The 23303-nt window shown below is 38.9% G+C and overlaps 1 protein-coding gene across 2 annotated transcripts in view; it reads left to right on the top strand.

Moving 5' to 3' along the window:
- The window catches only part of nup210 (nucleoporin 210), a 28304-nt gene that overhangs the window by 747 nt on the left and 4254 nt on the right, over positions 1-23303 (top strand). For both annotated transcript variants that reach the window (XM_063464606.1, XM_063464607.1), the window contains exons 2-37: positions 416-555; positions 2142-2273; positions 3157-3253; positions 3710-3860; positions 4410-4542; positions 4776-4934; positions 6070-6138; positions 6236-6342; positions 6448-6588; positions 6707-6844; positions 7062-7217; positions 7605-7803; positions 8345-8490; positions 9483-9701; positions 9946-10119; positions 10433-10625; positions 10861-10967; positions 11382-11486; positions 12012-12113; positions 12239-12367; positions 12617-12744; positions 12823-12958; positions 13058-13120; positions 14004-14183; positions 14269-14349; positions 14503-14634; positions 14885-15043; positions 15428-15519; positions 15667-15841; positions 17866-18041; positions 19817-20037; positions 20338-20474; positions 21163-21277; positions 21611-21757; positions 22335-22585; positions 22693-22897. In XM_063464606.1, coding sequence (XP_063320676.1) covers positions 416-555; positions 2142-2273; positions 3157-3253; positions 3710-3860; positions 4410-4542; positions 4776-4934; positions 6070-6138; positions 6236-6342; positions 6448-6588; positions 6707-6844; positions 7062-7217; positions 7605-7803; positions 8345-8490; positions 9483-9701; positions 9946-10119; positions 10433-10625; positions 10861-10967; positions 11382-11486; positions 12012-12113; positions 12239-12367; positions 12617-12744; positions 12823-12958; positions 13058-13120; positions 14004-14183; positions 14269-14349; positions 14503-14634; positions 14885-15043; positions 15428-15519; positions 15667-15841; positions 17866-18041; positions 19817-20037; positions 20338-20474; positions 21163-21277; positions 21611-21757; positions 22335-22585; positions 22693-22897 — 5195 coding nt within the window. The remainder of the gene's footprint in view (positions 1-415; positions 556-2141; positions 2274-3156; positions 3254-3709; positions 3861-4409; positions 4543-4775; positions 4935-6069; positions 6139-6235; positions 6343-6447; positions 6589-6706; positions 6845-7061; positions 7218-7604; positions 7804-8344; positions 8491-9482; positions 9702-9945; positions 10120-10432; positions 10626-10860; positions 10968-11381; positions 11487-12011; positions 12114-12238; positions 12368-12616; positions 12745-12822; positions 12959-13057; positions 13121-14003; positions 14184-14268; positions 14350-14502; positions 14635-14884; positions 15044-15427; positions 15520-15666; positions 15842-17865; positions 18042-19816; positions 20038-20337; positions 20475-21162; positions 21278-21610; positions 21758-22334; positions 22586-22692; positions 22898-23303) is intronic.

Genomic DNA, 23303 nt, shown 5'->3' with positions numbered 1-23303 from the left:
TGTATGCACTGTGTGTACAGTTGAGGCCATAATGAGGACCACAAAGAGGCTAAACATTTTAGGCTTAACATGGCTTTCCAGTGTCATTCGTTAGTTTTTGACTTCATCTTTTAATCCAAATTAAAGCTAATATAAGTTAACTGCTATATATAATCTTAGTTTGTCTTGGTGTCAGAAGGTGACAGTGTTGTTGACTAAGGAGTTTATAGTGGGTGGTCTTGGTGGTTTACTAAGCTACACTGCAATTGCAGTTGTTTCTGTTATATCACCCAAGTGCATGAACAAAAAAATAAATAAAATGTTAAAGCTTTGTAAAAGTATAATTTACAGTAGAGCAAAGCAGAATTTTATAACAACAGTACGTTATAAAATAACCAGGGAGTGTATACGACTTATCGCTGTCCTTGTTCTTCAGGTCCTCCACCAGACCAGAGGTCGCAAGCATCCAGGCTGTGGATGAGGACCACATCAGGGGTTGCTCCCGGAAAGCTGTTCTCCAGGCTCTTTCAACACAGCCGTCCAGACTGACCAGTATTATCCTAGCTGAAGATGTTGGTAAGAACAGCAGTAGCCTTAAATCAACTGCCATTGGAAATTGATGCAGATAGTCAGATTGTCAACCAGGCTGTCAGATTAAAGAATGTATTGTGTTATGGTTTAATAACTCTCCACACTGTTGCATAAAGATGTAGAGAAGTGTTCATGATCATGCAGCTTCCATCAGGGGAAAAAAAATTGCATGCTGTATAATTACAGTGTGCAATCCAGCTTAAAAAAGACGCTATAAAGTAGAAATGACAGCTTAAGGTGGAAATGAAGTACAACACTTAAGAGATATAGTCATGACAGGTGCAATGGCTGCAATTTTGCTTGTAATATTTAAATATTTTTGAAAACACCAGAAGTCTGAGGTGTATGTAGTCACTTTATTAGACCAGTGCAAGAACAAGCATGTGTCTCAAAAGACTGTTTTGGAAAATGGAGAACTAAGTGAGAGAAATGGGAACGTAAATAACCTCAGCGGCTCTGTTTTTAATTTGCAGTATGATGAAGACGTTCGTCTGATTCTCTTACTCTATTCCTGATCCAAGCAGACACATCTCCTTTCTAAGCCTGTGTGCAAAGAAGTATTTGTGCACTCTGCAGACATCACTGTGAATTTCTCTGAAAAATCCTGGTAGATCAGCAGTTTCAGAAATACTCAGACAAGTCCATCTGGCAAAAACAACCATGCCACATTCAAAGTCACTTAAATCACCTTTCCTCCTCATTCTGATGCTCTGTTTGAATTTCAAACTGAGCACTAGATTGGGGAAATCAGCTATGTCAGAATAATAGGACTGAATGATGACTGCAAAGTTATGTTTCCCCATGTTTAAAAATGGGCTTCACAGTTCCCCGTAGTTTAATTCAAATTAGATAGCGGAACTCAAACAGCCTAGAAATTCTTGATATTTACAATGTGGTGGCATGTTGTCGAGTTTTTTGGGGTTTTTTTGCATTGACAGAGGGTTCTTTATCTCACTTTTTATGGGCTTACAACCGCACATTTTTGCGGTTTAATTTTTACAACTTCATTCTTATCAATGCCCCCCCTGGATCTCTTATTGTCTCTTTAGGGTTAGATCATTACTTTATAATCTATCCAAATAATATCTAATGGTTAGCTTCATATAAATCATTGTTGCACAACACATTTTCTCCATCCTTCCTTCTTTGCAGTTGTGAAATAAGCTGTCATCTGTTGCCAGAGACCCTGTGTCATTGCTGTGGCATGGTTACCCTGCCACATACATCTGAAATGTTTCAAACAAAATAAATAAATCTATTTTTTCACAATAACTGAGCAGTTTTAGGTTTCCAAAAGCCTAATTTAATATAGCCTTTTCGCTTACCCTTTCATGCCCACTAACCAAAAAAGCCACAACATTTGACTTCACTGATAACTCTGCATACTACAAGGAATAAAGGAAGCTTTAGAGCTGCTGCTCTCCACTCTCATTTCCATACAGTCGCGATAAAATGTTTTAGTGAGGAAGTAGATTTCAGGCTTTGCATGTCAAATCAAATCTTGAAATGCATTTGATTCAATTTGGAGAAAATGTCCCTACGTACTTAATAGTCTTGTCTTCTGTTTGCAGTTACAGGACAGGTGCTGCGTTGCGATGCTATTGTCGACATCATCAATGAAATCCAGATAGTGTCCACCACCAGAGAGCTACATCTTGAGGATTCACCACTGGCACTCAGGATTCATGCACTGGACTCTGAAGGTGACATTAAAATGGCTTCTTATTGGAGAGTGCTAGTCTAATTTTAGCCTATTGGTGTTATTGATGAGGTAAATAGTTCCTCATATTGTATTATCACTCAGTTCTTAAGCTGTAAGGAGTCCACAATGTTTATATTGTGCTCTGAGTGTTCAGAGTAATGAGTGAGCTGGCTCAAGGTAGTGTTTTCTTTCCCCCTCAGGCTGCTGCTGTGAGGTGGCTTTTTGTTCTGTTCGACTGGTTCCATTTAGGCCTGGCACACTTAGTTTAATGAGCTGTAGCTACTGCCTGATTCTTTCTGATGGTGGCTCGAGGGTCTGGTGTTATGGGTGTTATGCCATTTTTGGTTTTGTTTTTTACATTTATTTATTTTTGAAGTATACACCATCTAAGGAATCTAAAGGGTCTGTATGCATCTTGTAATGAAGTTCTTTTTTGGTTTTGTTTCACCTATTTCAACTGCTTATTAAAGACAGACAATTGATTAGTAGTAGTTTTGAGACAATGATAGCGAGGCTAAGGCTAAGACAGTGTTCAAGGGAGGGATAGAGGATATAGTGAAAAAAGGATGTTATACATGGCGATGCCAGGCAAAAGGAAAAGACATGGACCACAATGAAGATTCATGGATGTAGAGGAGGAGGAAATGCAGAGGGTTGGTGTCAAAGGAGAGGGTGCTAGGGACAGGGTGAGATGTAGGCAGATGATCGGCTGTGGCAACCCCTAAAGGCAACAGCTAAAAGAAGAAGGGAAAAAGATTAGATGCAGCCACTAATGACTTTAGCCTTAAACCACAAGTTGAAATTTCATTGCAGATAATCCTCACCAAGTCTCACATAGCCATGCTTTATTTGGTGACTTAAATAAATATTTTGCTTTATTTCAGGAAACACCTTCAGCACCCTTGCAGGTCTAGTGTTTGACTGGACCTTAGTGAAAGATGTAGATGTGAATGGATTCTCTGACTCTTACAATTCATTACGGTAGGTTTGCGTGTGTTATTACTTTAAGGCTGTCTTGAACTACATGATTTATTTAAACTCTGATGGTAAACTAAAAATAAAAAAAGTTATCTAGCAAACTGACTGCTAGTGTAATCATAAACAGCTTATTGAACAATCCTGTTGGATTTCCCTGTGTGGTATTTTAATTTTATATTTTTCGTCCCGTAAAAACCCATTTATCTCGAGGTTAAATATAATACAGAAGGATTGCAGCTTACAGTGTAGCCTCATATGTAAACTATAGCAGCTATGGATAGAGGGGTATTGAAGAAGTACTTATGTTCTGCTGTTTAATAGTTGTTTGATAGTAAAGATTAAACACTTCTTATGGTATTAATCTCTTGATTTGGTGTTGGTGGTCCATTCTGTGCTGCGCCAAAAATGTAACTACACTGACTTGAGTAATGTATTTCTGATTTCTTTTCTGTGTTCAAGGGTACTTAAATTCTCAGAGTCCACATACACCCCTCCTGGATACATATCTGAAATGGAACGTGTTGGGAAACAGGGTGATATTATTTTAGTATCAGGACTGAAAACGGGACATGCAAAGTTGAAGGCAAAAATACAAGAACCTCTTTATAAGGTAAGATGGTGCAAGTGACATTTTATTTGCTGTTGTCACCAGTAGAGAGTTAAAATATTTCCCTTTTATTGTTATAATGATATTGTTTGTTTATTTATTTATGTATTTATTATTGGATGGTAAAAAGAAGTCCGAGTTCTGGTAAAATTTGGCCCATTTTGAGTAATAACTTAGTTTGGAGACGAAGACATCTAAAAATAGCAAAATATTACATAACAGCAGTACTTTAGGATGTCAAGGCTGCTGTGACAGTTAAATTGTGTTTCTGTCTTGTCAACATTTTTTTTTTGTTGTTTTTTTTTTTTTTGTTAAGATGGCATTTTGTTTTCATCTGACGCACTTTTATTCTGAATAAATGTCCAATTAAGTCCATATGTAACAAAGGAAAGTTATTTTTGGCAGTATAGAAAGTCTGCGAAAATGGCTGTTGGGCACTTGTAGTTTGAATTCATATCAGCATTTATAAAACTGCAGTCCGTTTGATCTGGTTTGAAAAGGCGGGAAGCTGAAGCTGTGTTGTGTTGTGTAACCATGGTATCCATGCCACAGGATGTGGGTGCTGCAGAGGTGAGGCTGCTGATCTTAGAGAACATCTTGCTGAGCCCCGCACACGATATCTACTTGCTGGCCAGAACTTCGATCAGATACAGAGTCTTGAAGATAAGACAGGGCACGATAACAGGTCTGACTCTGTTTAATGAGGAGTCAAGTTCTTCATTCAATGTTTACTTAACTTGATGTACATTTCCTGAAGCTGTATGCAAAGACATTCAGTAGTACTACATGAGTTTGCATGAGTGTAGCTAATATATGAAGTGAAAATGTAGTTGAGTCATTGATGTCACAGATGAGAGGAGCAGCTCTGCATGGTACATAAATGCCAACCTTTCAGCTAATTTCTCTTTGTTTGTCTAGAGCTCTCTATGCCTTGTGATCAGTATGAGCTGCACCTTCAGAACAGTGTTGTTGGTACTAATGGAAACCCAGATGTTGCTGTGGCCAGTCTGGATCCAAGAACCTCCACTGTTACAGCAGTTCAGCTGGGACACATCAATGTGGTGCTGGACCATAAGAGTATCCTTCTGACCTATTGCACCTCTATTGAGCAGTCACTATTCTGGTCTAGTGCTGTGCAAAAGTCTTGAGCACTTTTCGTTTGTTGATATTTTACTAGGAAAATGGATTATCAACGGAATGATTAAACTTGTACAAACATAAATGGAAATACAGTATATAAAACAAAAATAAAGTTGGTATTATTCTAGTGAGCTTGAAGATCAATATTTAGTATGATCAACTCTATTCTTCAACCCAGCCTGAATCTCTTTGTCAAGTGTTCTTGTAATTTAAGTAGTAAAATCAATAATAGTTCTCTAGGCTTCTTGAAGGACATGCAAAGCTCTTCTTTGGATGTTGGCTGACTTTTCTTTTGTATTCTGTAAAGATGATCCCACTCTGCTTCAATAATGTTGAAGTCTAAGCTCTGAGGAGGCCAATCCATGACTAATAGTGTTCCATTGTGTGCTTTTTCTGTTCCGGTATGCTTTTACTGCATTGGCAGTGTGTTTGTGATCATTGTCAAGTTGAAAAATAAAGCCACTGCCTATCGCACACTTTCCAGATGGTATTGCGCGGTGGATCAAAATCTGATGGCACTTTTCTGTGTTCATTTGTTCATCAAATTTGACAAGATCTCAAACACCACTGGCTGAAATGTAGGCACCACACCTGTTACAGTGGATTTTGGAGTATGTGTTATTTTTGGAATTTTTCCTACATTAAACTGAACAAATGCCATCAAATTGGTAGCAAAGTGCACACAGATGTATTATAAAATTGGTTTCTTTGCTAAACTGTCTGTGTAGACACAACGTTGCTTCATCCATTGAGTTGGGTTCCTTTTTTATCCTTGAATCGATGTTAAGGGACTTCACAAAAATGTCCAAAGAAAAGATCTTGAGGAAGCCTGGAGAACTATTGCTTAAGATCACTTGGAAAAACAATTACAAGAAAGTCTGACTCTTTTGAAGTATAATATAAAGAACTGAGTGGTACCTCAAGACTTTTGCATAGTACTGTTTAATCTAATGTTTACTACAACATGTGCATTCTGTTATTTGTCAATTAACTGAAATGATTAAGTTCTTTTTTTTTTTTCTTTATTAAGAGGAGTCTATCATTTTAATTTTCCTTAACAGTATCTTCTCAGGCCTTCGGATGCAAGGAGTGTCTCGCCTACCCAATAGCACCCTATATGTTGTTGAACCAGGCTATTTAGGTCTGTTTCTTTTTCTTCACTGAAAGTCTAATTAAAAAAAAAAAGTTCTGTGTGTTTTAGATTAAGTTGACCAATATTTTGTCTGCAATTTGTTTAGGTTTTAAAATTCACCCAGGAGATAGTTGGATTCTTGAAACTGGAAGAGTGTATGATATCCACATTGAAGTATTTGACAAATCTAGCAACAAAATTTACCTATCTGATGTAAGTGCTTCCATTAAATCATTTGCAGTGTACTAGTTGCAGATAAAAATCAAAATGTAGGCAGTATTTTATAAATCTGCGTGTGGCTTATTTTTTATTTTGCAGAATGTCCGTATTGACACTACTTTCCCTTCGGAGTATTTTGAAATCCTGGAGTCTTCTTTGAATGGATCATATCACCATGTCAGAGCACTCAAGGAAGGCCTGACTCTTATTGATGCAACCTTAAAAGCTGTCGTGGATAAAGTAAGTTTAGCTGCAGCTTTGACCCTGGATTTATTATTATTGCTATAACCTACTGACACTTTCTTCCGCTTCAGTTGAGAGGGCTCGATCATTTCCTGTGCTGTCTGTTCTCTTTCAGAGTGGAAATGTCCATCCTCTCGCCAACCCAGTCCACAATGAACAGGATGTGGAAATCTATAACCCCATAGTTCTTAGTCCCAGTATTCTCACATTTCCATGGCAGCCCAAAGTTGGAGCTTATCAGTACACAATAAAGGTAATCATTCCTTATTTAAGTGACTTCTGTTATGGGTCAGGCAATTTAAACTTAACATCCTCTATAAATTGCTTTAGCATTTGCATTCTTTCATATTCTGTGAAACACCATAGATCAAGCTTTATGTTACCACCAAGTCTGACTGTTAGATCCAAAAATTTGGAGTCATTTTTATAAAAAACAAAACAAAAGACACCTGTTCTTTGGTGCTTTTCAGGCAACAGGAGGTAGTGGAAATTTCAGCTGGACTTCCTCAAATGCAGCTGTTGCCACAGTGACTGTGAAAGGGGTGATGACCACAGTTAGTGACATAGGCGTCAGTGTAATTTATGCTCATGATCTACGTAACCCACTACACTTTGGCCAAATGAAGGTAAGTAAACACAACACCGATTTTAAATGAGATATTTATATCTCATTGTATGAGATTTCATTGATTCTTCCAACTTTAACCTCATAGGACCTGGCGTCCACATATGTGGACATCACATTTTGGGTTGTCTAGAGTACAATACTAAATGGACATTCGTTTTAAATTTTGATAGAACAGTGGCAATGTATTGTCCTCGTAAGTGTATATCAGGTAAAAAGAAAATTCTTTGTTTTTACATTCATCAGGTCCCAATCAGCCAAAATAGCAAAGAGAAAATAAAAATGCATGCCATGAAAGAGTTTGGGTCTTAGGAGGTTAAAGGCAAAAGTACATTAATCACTTTTCAGTAACACTCTTCACCGTGTTTTGGATCATGCCTTCTTCCAGGTGTATGTTGTTGAGCCTGTAGCAATGGACTTTGCTCCTTGCCCAGTAGAAGCCAGGTTGGGCCTCATACTGGATCTGCCTCTCAGGATTTTTGGTCTGCTTGAAGAGGGGGAAAAAGAGCGGGTCATGTTAAGTGACTGCTCCCATTTTGACCTGGTGGTTGAACAGGAGAACTATGGCATCTTTGAAATACTAGACGGTGAGTCCTGTTAGTCTGCCTCGACTGGACTGTGAAGATGCAGTAAATTTAAAAAAAGAAGATGCAAAAATGTAAGCAGTATGAGCTGGTTTAATAGTAATGCATAGTGTGGATTTATTTCACTGTCCTTTTAGATAGACAATTGGTAATGGCTCCTTAACAAATGAGGCTCATTCTGCCGAGTGAGGGATTGATCATTATGTTTAGTGTCAATCCAATGTGGGCCCCACATTGCCTGCTTTTTTGGGGGGGGGTGGAGGAGGAATGGGGCCAATAACTGCAAGCGGGGGGGGGGGGGGGGGGGGGGGGGTGTCTACTGGAATGAGAAGAAAACATTTTAGATTTCATCACAGTATTTATTATAGTCTACATCTTTCCCATATCTTTAGTTTTCCGTTATGGAATTGTTTTACTTACAATTAAACGAATGTATAATTAAACCTTGTAGAGTGTGACATTTTTTTTTTTTTTTTTAGTAAATTGTCATATCAGATTATCATGTACTATGACTTTCTCCAACCCCATTTTTCCTGATTCACAGGGAGGCTAGCTCCAGGCCAGGACCACTGCAGTGGAGTGAGAGCCAAAGCTTTGGCTCCTGGGTATACCGTGCTTAGTGTCAGCTACACTCACGGCAATGTTCATCTCAGTGCCAAGATCACCATTGCTGCCTATCTTCCTCTCAGAGTGAGTCTAAAGGTCTTGTCCTTTTCAGGACTTGGCTCATCACGATGGATGAGGCATTTGTACATAATATATTTTTCTTAAGGCTTCCAGGATTCATGTCCAATTACTGATTTCATTTTTGGGACATTTTTAGTTATGGTCTGTTTTTTGTGAGTGCGTGTATGTCTGAGATACACTGAAATATACAAATACTAATATATCTCAGTGTTTTCTACTGAATTGGATTCTGTTTGTGGCATTTTGGGTTGTGCAAGCAAACAAAGACACACTCATCTTCCTTTAATAAATGATACCATACATAAAGTGTGGCTGAGCTGCTATTTCAGTTGCTAAGTACCTTGTAGTAAATAAATAAATAATATATTAAGCTGGACTTTGAGGTGAAAGAAGAAAAGAAAATTGCAGTAAACTGCCAATAAGCATGAATCTTATAAGAAAACAGATTCACTGAAGCACATTCATGCAGATTAGTGAATGCAGACTAACCCTACAGAAATGCAGTGATCGGCGAGTATTATATTTTTCTTCTCATTGGTTTTCTTTGGGAATTTTAGTATTGTGTTATACACAGGGGACACAGGTGTTTGTGTTTTTTTTTGTTTGTTTGTTTTGTTTTTTTTAAATACACTAGCACTGTAAGACAAAGGGATAAAACTGACAACTATCGCAGTACAGTGACTGGATGCATCAGTTTCACATGTCACATCTTCTCTGCTAAAATATTTAGTCATTTTTGTGAACAACAGATACAGTAGCTGCCGTTTTTTGTGCACATTACAATCGAGCTGTCAGTAGCATACGGCGTTGTTTAATGCCTCACATGGCACTGATTTGTGTTTTTCAAAATACTGCAGACATGTTTGTGGAGTTTCTTCGCTTGTTTTGCCCTAGCAGCTAAAGTTTGACCCAGTTTTATTTCCCTGCTGTGTAATACCTTGTATTAACATTTCCATAGCCAAGTTCTTCTTAACAGTTGAATGTTATTCTGGCAGGCGATTGACCCTGTATCTGTTGCTGTGGTGACACTGGGATCATCGAAAGACATGCTGTTTGAGGGTGGGCCGCGGCCTTGGGTCTTAGAGCCCTCAAAGTTTTTCTGCAACTTGAGTGCTGAAGATGAGGCCAGCCTGAGTCTTACCCTGATTAGTCCCTTGTCTCACAACTATAATCAGCGTTTGGTCAGGGCAACCTGCAGAGCCCTGGGAGAGCAGGTAGGACCTTAAGTGTAATTGTATATCTTGTATTTACCATTCCCAACGCTAACTAAAATATTGTGTGTTTCTAAAATGAATATCGTGGTTTAAAATCATAGCTAAAATCATAAATCTTATTCGTTCTATTGCCATTGCGATTAGCATAACTCAAGGGTATCCTTAATAAATTACTTTGATTGCTTACAACCATTGTGAAAGTACAGCTGTTTATCTTTCAACTGAATTTTAATGTTATTTCCAGGTTCTGGAGGTGATGGTGGGGAACAAAGCCAGTGTGACCAATCCTTATCCCGCTGTAGAGCCAGCAGTCGTCAAGTTCGTTTGTGCTCCTCCATCCCGCCTTACTCTGGTGCCCGTGTATACGAGCCCACAGCTAGACCTGACCTGTCCGCTGCTGCAGCAGAATAAACAAGTGGTATGCACGTGGTCACTTTTTAATAGACTCCTTTGCTGTGTTTAGATGTGTAGATTGATTTTTATACTGCTACTTCTTTCATTTAATTATTTATCCATTGATTTTTAACACTAGCTGAAGAAATGTCAAGTTTATGATTTATTTATTTCTTTTAATATGATCTTCTGAAATTAGATCTGTATGAAGGGGCACTGGAAAATAGCTAATTATATTTGTTAACAAAAAGAAGTCCAAGATCTTGGTGTTTTGTTTTTGTGTATTGGAAGTAAACTGTTTGGAAAGCACATTCATCATATAAACAATGATCTTCTAGGTGCCCGTTTCAAATTACCGCAACCCTGTTTTGGATTTGGCTGCTTTTGATCATCAAGGGAGGAAGTTTGACAACTTTAGCTCTCTGAGCATGCTGTGGGAATCCACAAAGGTATCGCTGGCCAGTATTGAACCCACTATGCCAATGAAGCTTCAGCTGCTCAGGGAGGGCAACAAACAGATGAAACTTCACGGTAAAAGTTCATATCATTTTATATTATTTTAACTTGAAATTAATTAAATAAAAACAGGAGAAAAATGTGATCTTAGGGCATTTGAATGGAATGGTCAGTTATTAGTTGAAGTATCGCCAGGATTAGATTTTTTTTGTTTTTATGTATGATATTATTCATACGTTGCAAAACGAAAAAAGAAACTTGCATTGATTTCATGTATTTACTTTTTACTTCTTTTTATGATCTGTGGTAGGACGGCAGGAAGTTCTTGTCCACCAGCAAACGGGCATTGCTGCCATCACAGCAACAGCTCTCGGTTACCAGGTTTCACACCTGGCTGCAGCCAAAGTCCCCAGTCCAGTAAGTCAAAATAGTTGCTCCGCTAGCAAGTCATGCAAAACAGCTTCTCACTTCCTCTTAAAAAAGTAGAAGTGGTTAACTAAAGTATTATTCAAGATATATGGATTGTTTTTGTAATAAGGTCTCTTTTGCAAAAGAGATTCATCTCAGTGAGTTTGTTTTGTTTCGTAAACGCTTTTCTAGTGATCAGGACTTCATCAGCTGAGTTGTGGTTTTTTTAAAACAGCCATGTTGTCCTGTTAAATACATCTGTGACTCATAGTTTCTGTACAGGAGAGGAAAAAGATATTTTTGCATATAATGAACGCGTGGAAAGCTTTAATTTTGTTGTTGTATATTTACATCATACATTTAATAACCTCAGTCATCATATTTGAACTTGTCTTCCACTTCTTCTGCCTCTGTCCTCCTAAGTACGACCCCATGACTCCTGTCTCAGCCACTCTGGAGCTTCTGCTGGTTGAAGATGTGAAGATTTCTCCTGACACAGTGACCATATACAACCACCCGGATGTGCGAGTAAGTTATGGGATTACTGTTCCAGTGGACGGACACATCAGTACATTTACTTTTTACCCCCCTAAGTCTGGACATCAACACTCTCACTGACTTCTCATGGCTTGTTTTACCAAAATGTATATTTAATATGTTTATCATGAGGGATGTGATTTGATCTTTTCACCATTTCACCTCAGCAGGGCAGAAATGTGATTTACTCCCTCAGGTAACTGCTGAATTATTCAGATGGTGCTTATCACCACACGTAGTAGTAATGTGTACCCTTTGCCCCGTTTACTCAGTAAGCATTCCCCTCTTAATCATGTGTTACATGGGAGCAGGGTTAAGTAGGTGTAGGGGGTTAAATAACTGTTGGTGACCTGTGTTAGAGGATTTTAAAGAGGTTGTTATCTGTCCCCTTTTATGTAACATGCAAGGCCAGTTGCCTGTCAGAAAAACAACTGTGAACACAGATGGTCTTCTGAATCATTTTTGTGATTAATTTTCACTGCAGACCGCTCACTCCAGTTTTGTTTTGTTTTGTAGGTGAATCTGGCTCTGCGAGAGGGTTCAGGGCACTTTTTTGTCAATACCAGCATTAAAGGGATGGTGAATGTGGTATTCCAGGAGGCTCAGGGCACCACTCAGGTAAGAAGGAACATCTTAGCTGTGTGTTTGAGGGAATATCTATAGTGGACTGCACACGTGTTACGAAATGTAGAATTTCAAAAAAGTGTATTGAAATGTAATTGTTTCATTTTCTGTTTGCCCAGGTCTCTCCCATCCTTCCAGGCATGGTTAAGGTGATGGTTCATGACCTTTGCCTGGCTTTTCCAGCACCTGCCAAAGCAACTGTACATGTTTCTGACATCCTGGAGGTTTATGTAAGAGTAGTTGACAAGGTCAGTGTCCTGCCTCAGCCCTTCATCCTGGAGGGGTCTAAGCACTACTTGACTATATAAATCTCTCAGTATCACACATCCCTGCAATGCTTCAGTAACTTATAAGCACTAAATATGGTTATTGTCTTTGAGCACTTCCCTTTCAAATTCCACTGAAAGTCAGCTTGTCTTTAACACTCATCATTAGGTTTGCCCTTCCTGTGAACCAGAATTATTTTGCTGCTAATGGATGCTTTTCATCTCTTACAGGTGGAGATTGGCAAATCTGTGAGAGCTTATGTCAGAGTCTTGGATGATAATAGGAAGCCATTCCCTGCCAGCTATTTCCAATTCATGAATCTTAAACTCAAGGCAGCTTCTGCAATAGTCTCTCTGAAGTAAGTAATAGAAAATGTGTTTTACCTTTAGAGTGAAAGGGCATTTATTTTTTTTGTTTCTGAATGTCTCCTCTGCAGACCATTAGTGGAGTCCACAGAAAGCGATACTGCTGTTTTCTTGGTGAAAGGTGTTGCCATCGGTCAGACCACTGTATCAGCTGTTGTTGTGGATAAAAATGGGAGAAAAATTGCTTCAGCGCCCCAGCAAATAGAGGTATAATTTTGTGGGGTTTTTTGTAGTCGATTTTGGGTCTTCTATTAGCGGCACATTTTATACAGGGAAAAAAAAAACACTTTTTTTTTCTTATTCTAGGTGTTCCCACCTTTCAAGCTAATCCCAAGGAGGATGACCCTGTTAGTTGGAGCAATGATGCAGGTACGTCTAATATTAATGTTGGCCTCTGTTCATCTTCCTCCTTAGTTTATCTTCTGCTGGAGCCCACGACTGGAACTCTTTATGATGTTAGCTTAATTTCTGATGGCTAATTTCTGACCTTTCCTGTCATTTGCTTCATTTCGCACTCTAATTAGAAAATATTTAATGTGTACTGTTACAGTAGAAGATGGTGGTCAACTGTGTGTGCAATAACTGAGCCAAACGCTCAGTTGAGAGAGAAAGAAAGGAAAATGAAAAAAACTAACAAGAGGAGCCTATAGAGGGTCCATAGACCATTTTTCTGCTTGCTAAAGCTGCGGGACTGAACGGGTTTATTTACAAGAATCTGTCAGTGAGAGCAGGTATCCCTGATGTGCTCATATGTGGCACATAGCTTTGACCTTTGACTATGAGTGTGTACCCCCTCCCCCCCACTGTGCAGTAGACAGGACAACCAGTCAGAAGAAAGTTGGGTTAAAAGAAGAGGGAACAGAACTACAATGACTTTTTTTCATGTGGATGGGCTGTGGGGGCTACACAAAGTCCCAGTGTATCAAAATTAGGATTATTTCAAACCATGATTCAAGCCGATCGTCTTCAGTAGATTAGTAAGAAGAAAAAAAAATAGACTTGGATATGAGCACAACAGGTCTACGCTGCACTGGTAGCACCCATGAGTTAATTCAGTTTAGTTAAGAGCCCTAGAAAAAAGCAACTTTTAGCTATTCCCTGATTGACAGTGGGTACCTCTCCATGTTTTTTGTGTCTCTTCCCAGGATCATTGTTGGTAAATGTGTAAACCACTACACTGTGGAGCAATTAGTCAAGATTACTCTTCAAATTTTAAACTACTCCTTCTCTTTTCAATCCTTCTTGTTTACAGATCACATCTGAAGGTGGTCCTCAGCCTCAGTCCAATATCCTGTTCTCCATTTCTAATGAGGAAGTAGCTTCTGTTAATCCCATGGGCCATGTCAGAGGTATTGCTGTTGGAAATGTTTCTGTTACTGGACTGGTCCAAGCTGTTGACGCAGAAACCGGGAAGCTAGTTGTTGTGTCACAGGTAAATGTATTTCTGTGGTATTTAAAAGTGTAATGCTTGGGTGGGTTTTGCACATAAGACAGACAAAACTGTTTTGCTTCCTCAGGATCAAGTAGAAGTCGAAGTTGTGGTTTTGACTGCCATTCGAATCAGAGCACCTATTACAAGAATGGAGACGGGAGCACAGGTGTGAACATTTTATACTTGAATCAGTACAACGGACTCAAAATCGATTCTTTGCTGTTTAGAATCCAAATAGCAATTTTAGACTTAATCTAAACCAATAACTGAACAGCGCAATTTTATTTTTTGTATTTCTAAATCTTCTTTCCTTTTCTAGATGCCTGTATATGTGATGGGTTTGACCAACAGTCAAACACCCTTCTCATTTGGCAGTGTGCTACCTGGTTTTACCTTCCAGTGGTCCACTACTAAGAGAGACATCCTGGATGTCCAGCCAAGACACATTGAGGTACCCAGCATTGAGGATTTTCATTCTTGTATTTGATATCATAAGCAGCTTCTATTTTTGTCTCTCATTTCCCATTGATCCTTTTTATTAGATTTACTTCAGACCTGGTGTCCATCCATTTCACTATGGTTTTTAAAACTAGCGTCTGCTTTGTCTCTGCTTTTCCCCTGCTTCCTCATCGCTGTTGCCTTTTTATTTGATTTGCTGCTTCTATTTTTGCCATGCTCATAATGGTCCTTGTCTTATCTAGGCTAATGTGGAGCTTCAGTCAGAGCACAACTTTGGCATGAGGGTGACTGGAAGAACGAGAGGGCGGACAGGGCTGAAGGTGGTACTCAGAGTTTCTGACCACACGGCTCAGCAGCTTGTGAACAACCTGCAGGAGCTCAGTGACGAGATCCAGATTCAGGTACAGCACCATGGCTATAGCTCACTTTTTATAGACATCTGTAAACAATGGGAAGGGAAACACAAAGTACCATAAATACATCCTATTCAGATATTTTATAAATACCCCTTTTATGGAGTGCTTTGCATATCTTGACTGTGTCCCCTGCTGCTTCTCCATAATGGGGAAAGCTGGCATTTAAGGCAGCAGAGCATTGAAATTGCTGAGCTTTAATAAAAATCTGAAGCTGTTAACTTTGTGAAGTGATAACACTGCAGATTATTGGGAGCGCAGTGCATCCAACTTCAAATTGTATTAAACTATGACATGTCACTAGTGCAGAAACATCAAAGAATGATTAAGGCTCTCGCATAATTGGAGTTTCAACATTTTGCTTTGATCAAGGTCTATGACAAGCTGCACATGCTTAATCCCAAAGTAGAGGCTGGGGAGTTACTGATGGCTCCGAACTCGGCTCTGAAACTCCAGACTAACAGGTGAGTAGGAATCACCTGCACAGTAGGGTGTTTTTTTTCTGTTCCATATACACGTGAAAAATAGCTCTTCAGTATTTTATAGCATGTAATAAAAATATGTATACTGTTTGAATGAATGATGTGATTTTGTTTTTTCTTGTCCAATAGGGATGGTTTGGGTGCTCTCTCCTATCGAATGTTAGATGGTCCCGACCAGGTTGTTATAGCTCAAGTAGACGATAAGGGCTTCCTCTTCTCTGGCTCTCTCACTGGCATCTCTTCTCTGCTGGTTACCTCACAAGAGACCTTTGGTGTCAATCAAACTCTCATCCTTGCTGTGAAGGTCAGTTTAAGAGCTACAACGTGAGAAGTGTTTGAGATTCATGGTTTAAACATGATATCATGTGGATATTGACTATAAAACACATCTTCTGACCTCCTGCCAAAAACTGTGTGCGGTCTGACTGCTGAAACCTTGATTAAACAAATTAAGCAGCTTAAAAAGCACAACAATATAAAGATCTAATGCTTTTGGCTCAAACATAACACAAGTAAACACAGTTTCTAAATGACAGTGTTATTTGTAAGGGTAAAAAACAAATTCCATACCTATATGGCCCAGTGTGAAAGTGATTGCCCCTAAACCTAATAACTGATTGGGCCAGCAACAACTGCAATCAAGCATTTGCAATATCTGGCAATGAGGTTTTTGTGGATGAATTTTGGCCCATCTCGCCCCAAGACAGCCCCGCCACACCCTGAAAAGGATAAGCGGCACAGAATGGATGGAATTTTGGCAGAATTGCTGTAATTCAGCTGCATTGGTGGGTGAACTGAACTGAACATGAACTGCCCTTTTAAGGTAATGCTACAGCATCTCAATCAGATTCAGGTCAAAACTTTGACTAGGCCACTCCAAAGTCTTCATTTTGTTTTTCTTAAGTGATTCAGAACCCAAGAGCCCTCCAGCTTGACGTCACTAACAGATGGTTGGACATTATCCTTCAGGATGTTTTGGTAGACAGCAGAATTCATGGTTCCATTTACCACAGCAAGTCTTGCAGGGCGTGAAGCAGCACTAAAGCCCCAGACCATCACAGTACCACCACCATATTTTACTGTTTGTATGATATTCCTTTTCTAAAATGCTGTTACTTTTACGCCAGATGTAATGGGACGCAGACCTTCCAAAAAGTTTAGTCGGCAGTCCACAGAATATTCTCCCAAAAGTCTTGGGGATCATCAAGATGTTTTTTGGTAAATGTAAGGTGAACCTTCATGTTCTTTGGTCAGCAGTGGTTTTCTCATTGAACTCTTCCATGGATGCCATTTTTGCCCAGTCTCTTTCTTCTTGTTATATCATGAACTCATGAACCTTAAATGAGACATGTGAAGCCTGCAGTTCTTTAATACTGTTCTGGCGTCTTTTGTGACCTCCTGGATGAGTCGTTCCTGCACTCTTGGAGTAATTTTGGTTGCTCGGCCACTCCTGGGAAGCTTCATCGCTGTTCAAAGTTTTCTCCATTTGTGTGTAATGACTCTCACTGTGGTTCACTGGAGTCCCAAAGCCATAGAAATGGCTTTGTAACACTTTCCAGACAGAGAGACGACAGTGACTTTTATTTCTCAGGTGTTTTGTTAGGTCGTCACAGGATGTGTTGCTTTTTGAGGTCTTTTAACCTGCTTCACTTTATCAGACAGGTTCTATTTAAGTGATCTCTTGATTCAATCTCTTGTTCTGTCAGTAATCAGGCCTGAGTGTGTTTGGTGAAACTGAAGCTTTCCAAAAAATCTGGTTAATCAGTTAATTCATGATTTAACAAGAGGGGCAATTACTGTTTCACACAGGATGCGGTAGGTTTGGATAACCTTTCTCTCTTAATCAGAGAAATCATCATTTAAAAACTGAATATTGTGTTTACTTTTGTTATGTTTGTGTAATAATAAAATTTAAAACATAAGTGAAAAAAATGCATAGCACTAGGAGTGAGACATTTTTTTAATCTGGTATTTTTGTGTGGTATGGCTTGTATTTAAAAAAACAAAAAGACAACTTTCTTTTTGCCTTTTATTTTTCTTAATTAAAATCCTAGCTTTTTGTTTTCATTAGAACCCAGTAAGAATACAGGAGAGGGTTTCTATTGCCAGTTTTCTTTATTGAATCTTTCTAAAAATATATTATCAGTAGTAACTGCCTGTCGCATGTCGGACTGAGCCTTTCTCTTTTTTCTTCTCTGCCCACTGAGAATTGGCCCGTACTGGAATCGTTATAGCCACTCTGTAACTATTAGCAACAGCACAGGCCTTTGAAGTGACAGCTGACATCTCGCTGCAGTTACTGATTGCGACACTAATGTTATTCTTCAGGTGGTGCCTGTGTCCTATTTGCGCTTCAGTACCAGTCCGGTGCTCCACACAAACACCAAAGAGAACCTGAAGGCTTTCCCCCTGGGAACTGTACTCACCTTTACTGTCCACTTTCATGCCAGCACTGGAGAAGCACTACACAGCTCCAACTCCCACCTTACATTTACCACAAACAGGTGAGAGACTAAGCAACCTATAGGTTCTTTAGCAATTCTCATTAAGCTTCAGGCTGTATGATTCTCAGATTGAAGCATGACCTCTAGACAAAGAAAAAGAGGAAGATTTATTTTTCTGTTAGTGTAATACCCCAAGCTTGAAAAGCTATTATCCTTCTGTTCTGGGCCCTATTTATAGAGGGGAAAAAAGCAAGGCCTCACTTTGAGTACTCATTTTGTGCATCTTCGCCCAGCCTCACATGAGCTAATGTCTACAATTATTTCAAATACAGCAAACCAAGTCATGTCAACCCACAGCCTTCCTAGCCATTATCAAATTTATTTCAGGTAGCAGGTTATCCATCAGTGTTCTCTATTTAGATTCTTAAGTGTTTTTATAATTTTTTTTATATATATAGTATAATTTATATGTTTATGTATTTACTAGTACATATGGTATCGTTTGGCCTGTTCATGCTGTCGGCCATGAAATGAAAATGTGATGCTTTTATAAGGTGTTGTAGGTGCATAAATGCAATAAATGGGCCATTGCATCCCATTGCTAGGTGGTAGGAACATGATGGTTTAATATATCATGTATAATTCAGCTTTTGTGTATATAAATGAGATGTTACTGCTGTGAAAACAACAGGATGCTTTCATAAGGTTTTGTAGGCGCATAAAGGAAGAAAAAGAGGTCATTGTAGCTCGTTGCTAAATGGTTGCCAGGCAACCTGATGGCGTCACATATCATGCATAACTGAAGTTTTGTGGAAATGAGATGTTGTTGTGATGAAATTAAAAAAATATATATTATACAACTCCTGGTTGTGTAGTAGGAATTGAAAAAGAGACAAACACATGAACATTTGTGTATTATAATAAGATATAATATTTGACCTGGCGTTTTTTGTCTTTCATTCCACACATGACTCATCTGTGTGACAAAAAATATTGGCCACTCAGGTGATTTGAGGCAAGACTTGCATAGTGCTCTGGGTCAGCACTGTCTGCTGGTCTAAGATTGGACAAACCATGAACAGTGTGCTGGAGATGTGGTCCGCTCACAACTTGGAAAACTATGGTCTTAATGTGAAAGGGCACTTTTAAAGGTCACTTAGAGTCCACGCCTCAGCAGTATAGAGTTACTTTGACTGCAGGTGAAGGAACAACAGCTTATTAGCCAATGTTGGTCATAATGTTTGGCTCATCGGCGTATATCTTTAATACTAACATTACTTTTGTTTTATTCTTCACCACTGCTGAGATGCACGATACTACTCTACTACTCCTCTTGACTCATACTGTTGTACATTCATTTTCTGTACAATCCAACCAGAGCAGTTGAGGTCACAACATCATCATAGTGATAGGCTCTATGAGGAGTTAATTTGATTAATTTAGAGAGGTATTCCTTTAACCCCAGTTTCAGAACGAGTTGTTTCCACCTGACTGAGCGAGGTAAATGTGTGTGTTGATCAGAGCAGTGTTGCACTTTTTCCAATGAGGGACTCCCTCGCCTGGCAATACAATAAATTGATTCTATTATGGTTTTCTCCAGGTGCTGACAGATGATTTTAGTAGGAAAGTATCACATTTTTGATTGTTGGCCTGTGATAAAATTCCCCTAAGAGTCCCCTAAGAGCTTCTTTTACTTATGTCTAAGGCTGGAGCTGTTTTGGCCAACCTTTTTTCTAACTTGCTTGATTTGAAACACCCTGAAAAATTAGGACTTTCACAGAAACATGTACAAATGATAATCATAATTAAATCTGTTCCTATGTTCTTTTCTTTAGAGATGACCTTGTGCAGGTTGGGGTTGGGCCTGGTAATCACACCCTCACAGTGAGAACTGTTAATGTAGGACTCACACTCCTTGCAGTTTGGGACAGCGAAAACATGGGTGTGGCAGACTATGTTCCAATTCCAGTGGAACATGCTATTCATATGGATGATGCCAAAAAACTGATGGTGGGAGATGTGGTCTGCTTCCATATCCAGTTAACCAATCCCAGTGGTAAGAGATTTACATGTTAAAATGTCACAAATGCTGTCATAAAATAAAAAATAAAATAAAAAGCACAACAAAACATTGTGAAAGTTAACAAAATGTCTGTTAAATTTTTCACAAGTTTACAGTCTAGATAAGTATTTCTTATGTTTTCTGATGTGATTCTTCCATTGCTTTTCATTGACTTTCCATAAGGACAAAGTACTTTTTATGTCAAAAAAATAACTAAAGGAGTACCAATTTACGTGAATTTAAGTGTACTGTACATATTTTGAAAGCACAATATTATCTTTGCCTTCTCTGTAGGTGCTCATGGCACTTGGATCTCCACTGCAGATGGTGTTCTTCAGGTGGACCCTAAAACTGGAGCCGCTGTAGCTAGAGACTCTGGGACAGCTACTGTGTACTATGAGATACCTGGTATTTTGAAAACATACAGAGAGGTATGTTACTGATAGTGCAGCTTGGTATGTTGTTTAGCCATGGCTTTAATGAATGTGCACTAATAAACAGAATTCTAATTATGCATGCAGTACCATTTTGATCTTTCTCTGCTCTTTATACCTTTGTTCCTCTACTAGTGCAGAATATTGCAGGAATCCTCTAGACATGTATCATAACAAAAATTAAAAACAAGTGGATTGCATATCCATCATCACTTCCACAACACTTAATTTATGCATAACGTGTGTGCATGAAATGCTGTTGTTAGGATTCTTGTACACGGTGCGTGGAAAGTATTAATTGGCTCTCTGGATGTTGCTGTTCTTTAAATCATGCTCCTTCCCCCTGAATGTGACCACAATTTTTAATGAATATTTGCTTTTAGAGCAGTTAAAATGTTTTTATGTTGGCTATCTATCTTAAACAGAAAAGAGCTCACATGCATTTTAAAAGGAACCGAATTAAGATGTTTTTTTATCAGTGTGAGAAAGTCTTTGAAACAAGTGGGTGGAATGTTATATTCAGCACTCAGCTGTGTTTTAATTAGTTTGCTTCCCCGACGGTTTGATTTGATTGATGTAAACGGTTACTAGTGAATGCAAATTTCAGTGTGATTATTCCATGTACACACTTATATCTTCCTTGGATTTTCCTTTAGCTGTTGTCTCTTTCTCTATGCCTCTGCAGGTAGTAGTGGAAACTCCTACACGGACAGCAGCTATGGCACAGGCTACACCAGTCAGGAATGGCAAGGAGACAAAGGTTCTCCTGACAACCAAAGAAAGAGGAACCAACCTCATTGGTATTAAACTCATATTTAGTTTTTTTTTTTTGTTGTATTGTTTTTGTTTAAATGTTTATTTGTGTGTTTTAGAAGAAATGTTATAGGAATTTATTACTTTCACACAGCCAGGCTAGCTCTTTCACCCAATAATCACATTATAGTGCAGATATGAAAGCTGTGTAAATCATCTGTATATGAGAAACCATTTTAGCAGACATCCCAAATATCAGAACTTTCTGTTATTGTTGTTTTTGGATTTTTTCCCCCTTAAATAAATGTAAAGATTCATGAAGTCTTATTTTTATTTTTTTTAATAACAAATTTCTTGTTCCATTGTGCCCTACAATACAGGAACCTGTTCCTCTAACCAGATTGAAGCTATTTCACAGCTGCAGCCAGAAACATCTGTAAACTGCCATCTCAGCTTTACCAGCGACATTGTCGATTTCTCTGCTAATGATGTCTTTAAAACGCACGTCACCTTTGACCCCAGCATTGGTAAGAGAGGTCCCCCCCCACCGCTTAAATTAAAAGATACTTTTAAAACATAACCTATGTAGTGGGGGGGTTTTATTATTATTATTTTTAATGTGTATGGTGTGCAAAGGGGGTAGGAAAGTACTGTTTACAAGGGCATAATCAATACCTGCATTGCCCATACAACGAATTTAGCAGGGGCTATAAAAGGTGTCCGGGTGATGTATTGAACCGAGTAGACGCCCTGTTGCCTGAAATCACTGATCTAATTGTGTTTGGGATTTTGGGACTTCTCCCTAGTTGCTGGCTTATGTACAATGGGATCCACAGTGTGTTCATTAGGTTGTAACCATTCAGCTGAATTTTAAAGGGTTTCTAATAGAACTATGTGATTGTGAAGTGATACTTTCTTAGATATTCAGAGGTTAAATCTGAGGGGAAAAATACATATTTCTTGTATGTGCCTGGCACCTTTTTTGTAACCAAAGTTATATCAGGGCTCACGTGCATGGTGGTATTCATGATCAGGTCTTGTACCAAATGTACACATTAGTAATTTATCTCTAACCATCACCTTTACTTGTGTCCAATGCCTCAGGCTTCTACACATGCTCCATGACCTTGCAGCCCATCACTGACCAGCAGACCCGCGTGCTCAGCGTATCCATGACCAACCTGCTGGTGAAGGCAGGCCTGGAGGGCAGTACTTTCTCTGGGGTACAAGTCAGTGCCAGACTGCCAATTGAGCCAGGCCTGTACTCAGACCAGACTGAGCTGCTGCTCTCAAACTTACACCCATCAGCTGAACTCACAGTCTATGGCCCTACTGCAGCCCTGTCCAATGTGGAGGTACAATATGTTTTTAAAGCTAAATAATGCTATTATAATTTAATTCTCCGTGTTTTAGTGAACTTAAGATATGTTTAGAAGCATACATCACTTTGTGGTATCTTTAGGTGGCGTCTACTTCTCCCAACATTGTTGTCCAAGAGAAGGAGGTACACCATGGCTTCCCCAGTTTCTCAAAGTACACCGTCAGTGCTGTGGACCCCCATTCAGCAGTTTCTGCTTCCATTTCTATAAGCAGCACTTCCTCCGACCAGAATCTCGTCATCCCAGTCACTTTGATTCACGTAGCTGATCCCAATGCTGCAATTCAAGGTCAGATATTAACAGTGCAAATGAGAATCCACAGAACCTAAAGCCAAACTTGTCATTTTACTTTAAGTGTATTTTATGTGTAATGTTGCAGGAAATGTAGCTGGGTTGTTTCACAATCTATTATTATAAATGTGAAGCTGCTGATAGTTCATCATAAATGATTCACATCTTTTAATCTTATAATATTTTCAAGACATATCATCATTTTGTTCAATGACAGAAAATGCACATCTCAACTTACAGTCCTTAACAGTTTGTTGTTGTTTTTTTACCCTTCAATTGTACAGAAATTAGAAAATAGAAATGTGGCCATAATGTAAAAAAAACCTTCTGTATTGAGGTAATTAGCTGTTTAAATGGGTTACTGCTGAGTAATCAATGTCAGTCACGTAACCAGCCCTGCCAT

This window comes from Pelmatolapia mariae, linkage group LG20 (assembly GCF_036321145.2).
Source record: "Pelmatolapia mariae isolate MD_Pm_ZW linkage group LG20, Pm_UMD_F_2, whole genome shotgun sequence".
Taxonomy (NCBI): Eukaryota; Metazoa; Chordata; class Actinopteri; order Cichliformes; family Cichlidae; genus Pelmatolapia; species Pelmatolapia mariae.
This window is presented reverse-complemented; position numbering and strand designations above follow the sequence as displayed.